At 40.2% G+C, this 12,778-nt stretch overlaps 1 protein-coding gene across 3 annotated transcripts; it reads left to right on the plus strand.

The window, feature by feature from the left end:
- Nucleotides 1-628: 628 nt before the first annotated feature.
- Nucleotides 629-12,778, plus strand: LOC140999758 (neuronal acetylcholine receptor subunit alpha-4-like). 3 transcript variants are annotated; one of them, XM_073470280.1, is made up of 6 exons: nt 629-692; nt 4,527-4,678; nt 6,995-7,039; nt 7,128-7,237; nt 9,743-11,165; nt 12,653-12,778. In XM_073470280.1, the coding sequence occupies exons 1-6, from the start codon at nt 641-643 to the stop codon at nt 12,776-12,778; spliced, it is 1,908 nt and encodes a 635-aa protein (XP_073326381.1). In that variant the 5' UTR covers nt 629-640. The 3 variants fall into 3 exon arrangements, with proteins under 3 accessions (XP_073326381.1, XP_073326382.1, XP_073326384.1); XM_073470281.1 differs by lacking the exon at nt 629-692 and having other exon boundaries at nt 4,553-4,678; nt 9,743-10,748; nt 11,085-11,165; XM_073470283.1 differs by lacking the exon at nt 629-692 and having other exon boundaries at nt 4,553-4,678; nt 9,743-10,491; nt 11,023-11,165.

Genomic DNA, 12,778 nt, shown 5'->3' on the forward strand with positions numbered 1-12,778 from the left:
ATACACTGGTGAGAAAACCTCAGCACATATATCTCTCTTTCCCTCACACAAACACACACACACAAACACACACACATGCACAGACAGACAAATAAAAAGTTGACAGTTTTTCATAGAATAAAGTAAAGAAGAGACAGAAAACTGGAACAGGGAGAAAAGCAAATAAGTGGGAGGGAAAGAGAGAACGCAAAGAGAGAAATGAGGTGTGTGTGAGTGAGAGAGAGAAGGAGAGAGAGAGAGAGAGAGAGAGAGAGAGAGAGAGGGAGATGAGATGAGGAGGCGGAGAGATGAGAGACGAGGGAGGGAGTAATGTAGACAGGGAGGGCGGAGAAGAGAAGGATAAGCCACACTTGGATGAAGGATTCCAGTGGAGCAAGGAGGGACTTTTAAGTGTTTGGTCAACTAAACTACATACTGACGCCCAGACTGGACAGGAGAACAACTGAGGAGATGGACAGATGAGACCAAGAGGGACACCGGGCCCGCGGCTGACATGGACCGACATGACCTCTCCATCTGGCTGTTTAACCTAGTCTGAACCTCCTGAAGACTCACTGTTACAGGACAGATGACTGAAATCCAGCAGAAGTTGGAGGGGGTTCATTCATAGAGTTGGATACTACTAAGGACTAAGGGCGCGATGGATTTATACAAATGTTTAAGCTTACTTTTCTTCAGTCTCTGTCCACAAGGTAAATTATTTCCCTTTCTGTCACTTTCAGCTGCTTCAGCTCTCAATTTATCTCTCAACATAAGGGAGTGTGTGAAAATTATTAGGGAGAGGGGGACAAAAAGTGGTATCAGATAATTGTTCAATCATGGCTCTCTCAACTTTTACTCATCAAAAATGATAATTTTTCAAAAATGTTATCTGGAGCGAATATATAAATGGTGCTCAAGTCAATCAGCATGAACAAAGTTGATGCCTGCGCAATTCAGGGGCTGTGGGAAGTTTATGGCATTTGGTTAATTTTCTCTGTTTTGTTATATTTGCCATTTATGTATCATTTAGAGATATTGAGAGGAGGATGAAATGCTGCTGGGTCTTTATGGTGATCACATCCATGTGCTCTTTGGAAACTCCAGCAGCTTATTCCATCCTATGAAGGGTTTATTGGATGGGTGAAGTATAGTCTTGATAAAAAATATGAAATGCAAGTCTGTCTTTATAAAAAATCCGAGACACACTGTAGGATTTGTACAAAATAAAAATGGCTTTATTTGACATGGCAAAATTAGGGTTGAGAGGTATGACCCTAAAATAATATCACAATATTTTTAGGCCAAATCGCGATACATGACATGTAACTCGATATTTTGAAATCTTCTAAAAAGCAGGACTAAGTAAAGTAGGACTGGGCGACAAAAACAAAAATCACAATATTTTTGATTCATTACCTCAATATCATTATTGCGACAATATTGTAGGGATGACTATTGGTAATTTCACAATGTATTAACACAATGAGATTTTTGATTAATAATCAGTGGGTAAAGGCAAGTAGTAAAACAATTAGAACAGTCTGGTAAGTTCAGAAAATGACATCACTTTTAATGTAATGTAGCCTTTATAACCAGGAAAAGACAACACTTATGCCATATCACGATATAATTATATTCAAAACCTAAGATGATGTATTGTCTCATATCAGGATAACGATATATATCGTATATATTGCCCAGCCCTAGTCAATATGTAAATAAAATGACCAATGCGTTGCCAACATAGGTCTTTATCAGGGTCATTGTCAGCCGTAGCTTACACTCCTACTAGAATGTGTTTCACCAATGAGTTGAGTGGGAAGGGGATTCTCTTTCATTGTGCACACCTATTGGTCAAAAACAAGGAAATGATACATCATAGAAGGACAAAAGAAGGAGTCAGGGAGTGAAGGATTGAGGGGATGGTGTTGCAGTTCTTTTCTAAGTGAGGGAACCAGCCCAAAGAAAATATTTAGAAAGGCAGTGGAGGTCTTATTAAAAATAATGTACAATAATTTTCATACAGTCTCTAATGAAATTCCAGTCCCATTATTCATTAGAAAGACTAAGGTGTTTTTCTCAAGATGAATATCACAATCATGACAAAACATAACCTTCACACAATAAAATGCTGTCTTTCTGTTTATTTTTCATTGAATAAAGAGGTAAAAACTCCCACAGTTGCTTAGTGACCTGGTAACAAGCCTCCTCTGCCTGGTTCAGGAGCAGGTCTTGCTTGTATAAAAAGTGATATTTGCTGCTCATGCAGTATTAGCTTATGAGAGTACATTGATCAAATGAGGACAGAACTGGGTCCAGTAGCTCTGACACGTGTGGATAACTAAGTGGGATTGAACCTTGTGGCTTGTGCTCTACAACACTGAAAGCATCAGCAAATAAAGATTACCAGAAATTATATTTTTGTAGCAAATTTTATTAACTTTTTCTGGATGATGCACATAATTGATCTTGTTTGATTTTAAATGTCTGCATCAATAAATCATGAGAGCATACTGGTTTAAATCATGAAGGAGAATGTCATAATATAAGGTATATTCTCACAAAAAGGAAAAGGAAGTTGGAATTTCCTCCATCCAAAGTGAATAGTCACATTGCAGCCTGTACCGGTGCTATTCATAGAGTCCTGTAAGACACACTGTACAGAAGTAAACTCATCCAACAGTGTGTTGCCAGCACACATTACTGCTCTGACCCACACATTGTCAATGTCAGGACACCCTGCGAGCTCCCCCATCTAAACCCATTAGTTGCGAGGCTGCTTTAGAATCTACTCGGGCGTTCCTCTTTATTTAATATCAGCTGCATTCAACAGATATCACTCTGAGCTGATGTGATCAAACAATGCTCCCCGCGTCTGTTTCTCTCATCTGACAAATGCAGAGACATCTCAAGGTTGTTGGACGTCTGGACATGTCAAACAGATTCAGTTGCAAACAGGAAGAGAAGACGTGGGGGGAAAATAAGAAACTATATCCATTTAATAAGATATTGATCCCGAGCCTTTAAAAATTGAGGATGCCTGTTTTCAGGCAACCGAAGGACAGCCCATCAGCTTTGATTGAGTGGGTAGGAGGACCCGAGAGGAAGGCCGGCAGCATGACAACGACACCTGTGTCCCTGTTGAAAGAATACAAGTTAGAACAGCAGGGTGTCTTTGTCCAAGATATATGGACAGATAGATCCCTCCTGTACAAACAATATCACAGCAAGAAATAAATAATACAATTCTCCACAAACAAGAAAGACATTGAAACGCACATCACTGCCAGCCATAATCCAATATCAATAAGGCTGGTGAAACCAAACCACAGCCTAGGATGTATTGCTGTGCCACTGAATTACCTGCACAGATGCACAATGTCCAGAAGAGATAAATTGAATATGACAGAGGATTGGAACACAAAGGACATTGTACTGTACGAGCCTCGGGACGGTCCTCGTCTCTTTAATTGTTCCCAGACCTCGTTAGGTCATCCTGTGCTATGTGAGCTGATTGTAAAGGGGCTGCATGTGATTGAGTTGCTCCATTAGAGCGGCCGTGGCCAAGAGACACTGAGGCAGAGGGAGGCCAAGAGGAGAGGATGCCGAGAGGAGAGGAGGCGAGGAAGGGATGAGACGTCTCGACAGATCGCTCCATCAGCACGTCTGCTCGGAGACACAACAGATGTCCTCAGATTCAGATTCATCCTTCCTCTTTTTCCGTCTCTCATCTCCTGCTCCCCCACCCCCACCCCCCCTTATGTTTGTCTCATCACTCAGATACAGTCTCATGTAACCATACGCCACCTGTATAATAGAGGTCACCCTTCTTTTAGATTACACTCTGTATCTACAACAGTGGATTCTATATGGCGGCATGGCTACATCCACAATATCTATTACAGACAAATGTATTGTAGACACTAAATAATATATTCAATATTAACATCATGCATTTGAAATCATGGTTTTGTTTTTCAAACAAACAATCCAAACTGGTTATAAGTTTATAGAACATCACTTGCAAAGTCTGCTCAAGATGATCACAAAGGAGCAGCAATATTAACTGATGCATGTGCAACTACAGTATATGTACTCTTGAGCAAAGACCTAAATGTGTTGTTTTAAACTACAAAAAAGACAATAAAGGACCAATGTGCAGGATTTAGTGGCATCTAGCAGTGAGGTTGCAGATTTTTAACCAACTGAACACCCCTTGTCTCACCCTCCCCTCTGGCAGCTAAAAATGTGAACAATGTGAAAGGCCTTCTCTAGAGCCAATGTTTGGTTTGACCCTTATGGACCACTATAGAACCATGGCAGTGAAACTTGGCAGACTCCTCTGAGAATATGAAAAGCTCATTCTAGACTAGTTTCAGGTTATTATACACTTATTAAAAAACATGATTATCATTGTTAGGTATATTTCATTTCTGCCAATAGATCACCCTAAATCTTACACTGGACCTTTAAATGACACATAACAGCCACGTCATTGGTCTCAGCTTTCTTTATGTGTCTAATCTCGTCTTCTCTCCCCTCAGCTTTTTCACAGGTTGGACCCCGTGCTCACGCTGAAGAGAGGCTGCTCCATGATCTATTTGTAAATTACAATAAGCTCTCCCGGCCTGTGGAAAACACTACAGACACAGTGCTAGTTCACTTTGGACTGTCTATTGCCCAGCTTATTGATGTGGTGAGTAAAACCTCACAGCCAACACTGGTTTTCACTGTTAAAGAAATAGTATGCAAGAATTCTGCATTAAAATGTTCTAAAATGACTGGACCTTTGTGCCGAATTGTGTACTTATATTATCCCAAATGTCTCCAACAATGTTCAAATCCACACATTTTCTCAAAGTAACAGTATTTCATGAACAAAACTTTAAAACATTATTTTGTCTTTGAATATTAGTGCCCTAGTTCGGTCAGAGAATTTTTTTTTTATCAGCAATGGTGGTTGTTTAATGTCCACGACCAGTGAAGTGAGTTTGACCGTGGGATCATTTGTGTTTATTCGCGTTACTAAAGTGATTGTTTAATTGCCCCAAACAGCCACGTTACGTAACAGTAGAGAAGCTGTAAGCTAACGAGCTCAAAATCACAGAGGCTGTGTGTGTCTGTGTGTTTCATTTCAGGTCAACTCAGCACTCACCAGAGACTCCAGTTTTCTGTCTTCCACTACCCTCTCCTCTTTGCAATGCTGTACATTTAATTTGATACATTTTCCCTCCAGCAGTGAACATTACAATACATAAACATCCGACAATGGAGTTCACCTAAGCAGATTGCTGTACCAGTCAGTTTTTAAACAGGAGTGAACATAAATCCACTTTTTAAACCAAAAAGTTAGAAAGTAATCTCTAAGCTCTCCTCCCATCACGAATGGCTCCTGATCAGAGCAGAATCAATGTAACTCTGGGTGTTTATTCTTCCAGAAGGTCTGACTCTGCACCCAACTCTCTCCTCCAGAGCTGGCCGACTCTGAGCAGCTGCCAGGGCAATGCCCTCCTGCTCAGCCCTGCCCGTCCCACAAAACAATCAGCGAATGTCTTTTGTATTGCTTTGCCATCAAAGCAATACAAAAGACATTCGCTAGACCCTAGGCTAGACCCTAGGCTAGACCCCTAGACCCCTAGTGGCAGAAATTACATATTGTGTGTTTAAAGTCCAACTAACATTAAACAGCAGTTCTTTGGTCTGCTACAGCATAGATATCTGCTTTGAAATTCATTTGTCCAAATTGCTCTATTCTCAAACATATTTGCATAAAGCAGGAATGTCGCGGTTCTATCACAGGCAGAAGCTTACACTGACCAGACAGCAGCCTGCTAAACAACACAAGACCCAAAGAATACCCAGATTAGCTTTCCTGCTAAAATATCCTCCTTATATAACTTACAAACATGAACACATGTCTTGCCTCACCAAACAAACCCTCACCAGAGGAAAGAGCACTGCTAACATCTGTTTGCAGGCTTGGTAGCTAATAAGCTGGTCATCTGCAGCATGTAAAACAGCTTGTAAACTTATTTGCAAAATATCACTTCAGTCAGTTTAAGTGCTGGTGTCTTCCTTTTCGAATGCTATGATGGTGTTTGTGCGATGCGTTTCTTTAAAGGATACATTCTCACATGTTCTCTTTCTGTCTTATGTGTTATATTCATTATGATCATATCAATAGCAACCAGCTCAAAGCTACACCAGACAAGAGAGATAATTTTAAATATACAGATCACTTATCAGCGGAAATTAAACCACAACAGAAGAGATTGAATTATTTTCCCAAATTAAATTCACTTGTCAAGCTAACACTGGCAATAAATATTCAAAACTGTCTCCTAAACAGCAACCCAGACGCAGCTGGTGTATCTTGTCTCTATGGTGTCTTTGCATGACAGACCCTCCGGAGTTTTAAACGCACGTGAATTTTGCACAAATGATGTTGCAGTGTGTTTCTGTTAATTAAGGCAAAACCATTTTATAACACCTAACTAACTAACCTAACTGACATTTGGAGCCATGCAAAGTTGCCTGGTGCAGCTTTAAGACTGAGTATGTGTAGTACCTGCATGGCTGCGGGGGTGATTCACCAGGTTTTTGACACACAATTAGGTGACAGTGCTTGCACCACATGCCTACTAGTGGGAGTCAGCTCAGGGTGAGGTTTTCTCCTCCTGCAGAGTGTTTTCACTGACTGCTGTGTCTTAGATGTTTCTGAGAAAGAGCTGGAGGAAGCAGCTTACCAGCAGTGGCAGCAAAGCAACATATATTGTACAGTGGGGCTGTTTCTGCACAAACCTCTGCCTAATATTTTTTTCCTGTATTATTACACAACTAATCTGTCTTCATAAATAGAGGGTATATATTTTGATTTAGCCTTTCACAGATTCATGAGTGCATGTAACAGCTTTGGAAATAAACGACTAGAAAATGAGAGTCCAGATTGTCATACAGTTCATTTGAAAGATGAATGTCAGAATCATTTTCTCTTCTGTTTACATGAAATAAGGATGAGAAAAACCAGATGATGACGACAAATGTCTGGGTCAAGCAAGTAAGTGATGATGAGAGACAAATTCATGCTCAAGATACAGTCTAATACACAGCTACAGAATATGAATATGATTAATGTTTTCCCACAGGAATGGAATGATTACAAACTCCGCTGGAACCCGGAGGACTATGAAAATGTCACCTCCATCCGTATTCCCTCAGAGCTCATCTGGAGGCCTGACATCGTCCTCTACAACAAGTGAGTATCTACCCCATGAAGAGATTCCTGGATCGAGGCAAAAATAATCTGAGCAACTAATGTTCATATTTTCATGGTTTAATTCCAACAGATGGTATGACTGGAGGGGAAACGCAAAGATTCTGTTGGTGTGCCAAACATCTTGTCGCTTGCCAATGTCATAAAGTAATTTAGTCAAAATAAATGTGAACAGGGTCAGACTTAATGGATGGGGTTACAAACATTGTACAATGCAATGCATTAGGCCTGGAATTAGAAGATTAAATGTAATTGGATGTGTTTCAAGTGGCCTCAGATAAAATGCATCCACAAGTGTGTGAGGGCCTCAGGTTGACCTGTATTTATCTGACTCTAAATAAGGAACATCAGCTATATGGAAAACTGTATCGGAAACAGGCAACTGAAACATGAGGGTGTGGTGGATGAATCACCATCATGAAAATATACAGCAGGATGGAGATGGATAACTTTCTTAAGCAACGCTTTACTGTTCTCCACATTAATAATAATAATAATAATAGTAATAATAATAATAATACTAATAATACTAATACTAATAATAACAATAATAATACAATCTATTTATAAGCACCTTTCAAGTCACCCAAGGACACTTTACAAAGCATCTTTACATTCGATCAGCTTCTCAACCACAACACTTCCTCGTTCCGACTTGCGTGTGACTGAACTAGCCAATCAGAAGCTAGCGGGATTTAGACTGAGGTCAACGTGATTCAACAGATTATTATTACTGTTTGTAAAGACGCAGATGTAAATATCCAAATATGTAAACCTCTCATATCTAAATTTCATAACAACTATGTGAACAGAACTGTGAATATGTAGCTGTGTAAACACTGCAAATGTATTTTTAGCAAGTTAACTCATATCTGAGTTATGAATAAACTTTTAGAATAGGTTCACCCAAAAATTCAATGTCAATCATTATCTACCCGTGCCAATGGAAAGTTGAGTAAAGTTTTATAGTTCACAAAACATTTCTGGACCGTCACAGCAAAACAGCGTTGAAGCATTCTCCTAAACCACTGAAGTAGGTGGGGAAACAAAACAAAACAAAAAACATAAAATGGCTCAAGACAGCGGCATAATTAAAGTCTTCGGAATCCCTTCAAAAATGGTGTACATAACATCTTTTCAAATTAATTTAGGATCTCAGGGCTTCTGGAGACTTTTAAAACAATTTCCCATCTACTTCAGTTCTTTAGGTGAATGCTCAACAGTGTTTTTGCTGTGAAGCTCCAAAAATCTTTTGTGGATTAAGAAACTTAACCCGAATTTCAATCGGCATGGGGTGAGTAGAAATATCTGAGGCTCAGTAATTTATTTGAAATAACTAATAAGCAAGACATGGCAACTTTATTTGTAAAGCACATTTATTGCACAGGCTATTTTAAACTTTTTTACATAAGACACTGACTAAAACAACAAATGACATGATATAAATAAAATTGCCTTCAAAAAGAAAAAAATAGATCAGAGATGTTTTTGTTGCCATGAGCAGCAGAGTTCAAAGTAGATGTCTGATTTCTGAACCTCTTGGAGGTACTACAGATTTGAACATGAATTCTTTCATCATTGCTATATTGTTGTGCTGGAAATAGGTTGACTTTGTTACTGTCTTGACGTAACCTTTAAATTTATGTTTGAATCTATGACTACAACAAAATATCTGATTCACAGCCGGCCTCTCTTTGCTGGGTCAAAACACAGGCTTACATTCAGGAACAAGAAAGGAACCCAGAGGGCTCTGGCAGGTAGATGTTCTGAACAGTACAGGCAGAACAGGATGAAGCAACATAAACTGGATCAATCAAGGGTGAAGACTAGATGACGTAAAAGGATTAAAACAAAGATTAATCAGATTATAGAGGCAGGAGATGAAAGAGAAGAGGACGGGGCAGTTTGTGCCATGTCAGTGTTCAGTGATTAGAGTCATGTATTTATATAACTCATTACATTTATCTGTAGGAAATGTTGGCACATCCAATCTTTTATTTGCTTGGTGATACATGTAAATGTGAGTGTCATCAATATACATACATAAACAAATATTACATCTTTGCAAAATTTGAGCGAAAGCATGTAGAGGAGAGTAAAAAGATTTAAAAAGTAAACAGATTTAAATCATAGTAAATAATTATCCAAATATGTTTTTGTATTGTATTTGTATATTACATATATGAAATGTTGTATGCATTGCAATTGCTATATAGAAAAAGCTCAATTTGTCCTTCAAGTTAATCATTATTTAAATAAAATGCTATTAGCCTCTTGCTTGTAGCTTTTAGAAGTCATTGGATCTGATAACAACTGCTGTATTTATGATATTCCATTCACTTGACTTCAGATGTTTGTCATCTAAAAGTTTTGCTGGGCGACAGAATTAAAATTTTGAAATGCAACTTCTAACTAGGTAAATAAAAATGTAAAGTATACCTACTTTGAGAAATGATTCATCCTTTCTTCCCTTTTCTTTTTGTGCAGCGCTGATGGCGACTTCGCTGTAACTCACCTTACGAAGGCGCACCTGTTCTATGACGGTCGTATAAAGTGGATGCCGCCAGCCATTTACAAGTCTTCATGCAGCATAGATGTCACCTTTTTCCCTTTTGACCAGCAGAGCTGCAAGATGAAGTTTGGCTCGTGGACCTATGACCGTGCGAAGATCGATCTGATCAGCATGGCCGGCGATGTGGACCAGATGGACTACTGGGAGAGTGGAGAGTGGGTCATTGTCAATGCAGTGGGCAAGTACAATACCAAAAAGTACGAGTGCTGCACGGAGATCTACGCAGACATCACTTACTACTTCATCATTCGGAGGCTGCCGTTATTCTACACCATCAACCTTATCATCCCCTGTCTGCTGATCTCCTGTTTGACTGTGCTTGTGTTTTATTTGCCTTCGCAATGTGGAGAGAAGATCACCTTGTGTATCTCGGTGTTACTGTCCCTAACAGTATTCCTCCTGCTGATCACAGAGATTATACCGTCCACATCGCTGGTGATTCCACTGATTGGTGAATACCTGCTCTTCACCATGGTCTTTGTCACGCTCTCCATCATAATTACTGTCTTTGTGTTAAATGTGCATCATCGATCACCACAAACCCATGGCATGCCTCACTGGGTGCGGAGAGTATTCTTGGATATGGTTCCTAGAGTCCTCTTCATGAAGCGTCCGCCAGGCACGGCCAAGGATAACTGCAAGAAGCTCATTGAGATGATGCACCGTCCTACCACCATATCTGCAACAGGAAACTCCCAGGCCTTTTGGTCAGGGTTAGAGACAGGGTTGAGACAGATGGGCCAGATAGAGAACGCACACCCAAAGACTCCATCTGACAGTCCAAGTATCCTTGTCTGCTCACCTTCTCCACCCTCTTCCCCTCTTGAGGACTGCAGTGTGGAAGAGCATTCTCTAAAGGCCAGCATCTTCTGCCAGTCCCCGTCCGGCCAGTACTCAGTTCTCTCAGAGAAACAATCCTTACGTGGACAAAACTCTGCTGCCTCATCTTCTTCCCAATTATCCTTACCCCCAACTTTGCCACTGGGGCCACTTCACAGCCTATCCAGGGAAGAACCCAATACACTTGCCCCGAATGGCCGCTCCCTCAGTGTAGAGCAAATGTTTGACCAACAGAAGGAGCTTCCTCAGCCAGATGGGCATCGATGTCGTTCCCACAGCTTCCAGTACTGCTGTCTGCATGATGAAGGGACCACAGGGCTGCTGAAGAAACAAGCCTCTACAGATCACATAGCAGAAACCCTCACAGCAGCGTCTACTAAAGACGCAAGTACCCAACAGACCACCGTGGTTCAAACTATATCCCCAGCTATGCAACGGGCCATAGAGGGAGTTCAGTACATTGCTGATCATCTCAGGGCAGAGGATGCAGATTTTTCGGTGAGTTGACAGAAATGATCTTAAAGTAACTGTTTCTAAATGTTTAGAGCTAATACTTGTAATTACATGAGTTGGTCAGATTCGATTCATAATGTTGGATACATGGACAATCCAAACTTTACCATATGCAACAGGGCTGTCACGTTTCATTTGAAATTTGAGCCACTGTTTTCTTATTGGAAGAATAAGAAAACAATTAAATCCAATTAAGTCAAAATTGATATTTAAGTGTTTTTGTCACAAATGTCTTGCGCTATATCTCACCTAACCACCAGGATCAGGTACAAGTACGTTTTGAGGGTTATTTAATGGCAATTTGTAACTTCCTGGAAAACAATAAAAAAATGTTACATGTAATGACTCATCCTGCACTGGGGGGTGTATGCTAATTTTGCCTCCAATAAACGCTCCCTTGATGCTAGATGCCTATAATGCTGTTATTGATACATAAAAAGAATGAAGCTGAGTGTTTTCTGGGAACCGGCCTAATGGATTACTGTACAAAAACACAACTTTATAAATGTATTGACTGAATTCGGACGAAACTGGATTATGTTTCATGGAGAAAAATTTCGCTGCTGTCTTCCGGATGCTCTGCCTCAAGTCTGGACAGATATATTTAGGCTGCTTGTTGCTAAAGTAACTTCTTAATAATGCTAACCAGCCACCCCCTCAGAGAATGCCGAAGGCCAGCTACAGTACCAAGGAGGTTTAATACGTTTTCTGATGGACTTACACAGCTAACCTTGTTGCGTAAGAAATTGCCAGCTCTTGCTAAATGTAGTTAACTAGTTTGTGGTCCTATTTTCCGACCTAGCCCTAGGGTGCCAAGAGCCAGCACCAGCAAGAAACAGCCTCAGTACCGTATTCCTCGTCGTCTAGCTAGCCTCCATCTTCTTGGAGGCTGTGTTATTTTATTATATATTATACCAAAAAAGTTTAACTGCTTCAGCTCCTCATGCTCATTTACCATTGGACTGTTTTGAGTGTCATTTCATATCAGCAGTGACTTCTGGTCACAACTAAAGACTTTTGGTCTTTAAATGGGAAACCGCTAAACGGTGAAAAGCTTTTAAGTATCCATTACTGATTCAGTGTTAATTGTTGAGTCGCTGTGAAAATGAAATCAAATTGTCTTTGTGAAATGGGAAGAGAAGTTTAAAAACGTGTACAATTGTAATACAGTCAGTGGCTGAAGTTATTTCATTCATGGACACAAGTCATTGTCAGAACCACAATGCACCTTCTATCTCCAGCCAGAAAAGGCCTGTCTTTGGAACAATGGGACCTCGGTAATTTGACCTTGAATTTTTCATAGGAGAGACAAGCAAGGATTGACTGACATTTAGGAGATAGCTGCCTCATAATGGGAAAATCAGCCATTCGAGAGAAATCAATCAAGTGTAAAAACTGACAGCTGGTAAAAAGAGAGGTTGTGTGGTGTGAAATTCAAAATGTCCCTCTCTGCTCTTTCTCTTCCCTGCCAGGTAAAGGAAGACTGGAAGTATGTGGCAATGGTCATTGACAGGATATTCCTCTGGATGTTTGTATTGGTGTGTATACTGGGATCTGTTGGACTCTTTCTTCCTCCTTGGCTGGCTGGAATGATCTAG

The sequence above is a fragment of the Pagrus major genome, chromosome 7, assembly GCF_040436345.1.
Source record: "Pagrus major chromosome 7, Pma_NU_1.0".
Classification (NCBI taxonomy): Eukaryota; Metazoa; Chordata; class Actinopteri; order Spariformes; family Sparidae; genus Pagrus; species Pagrus major.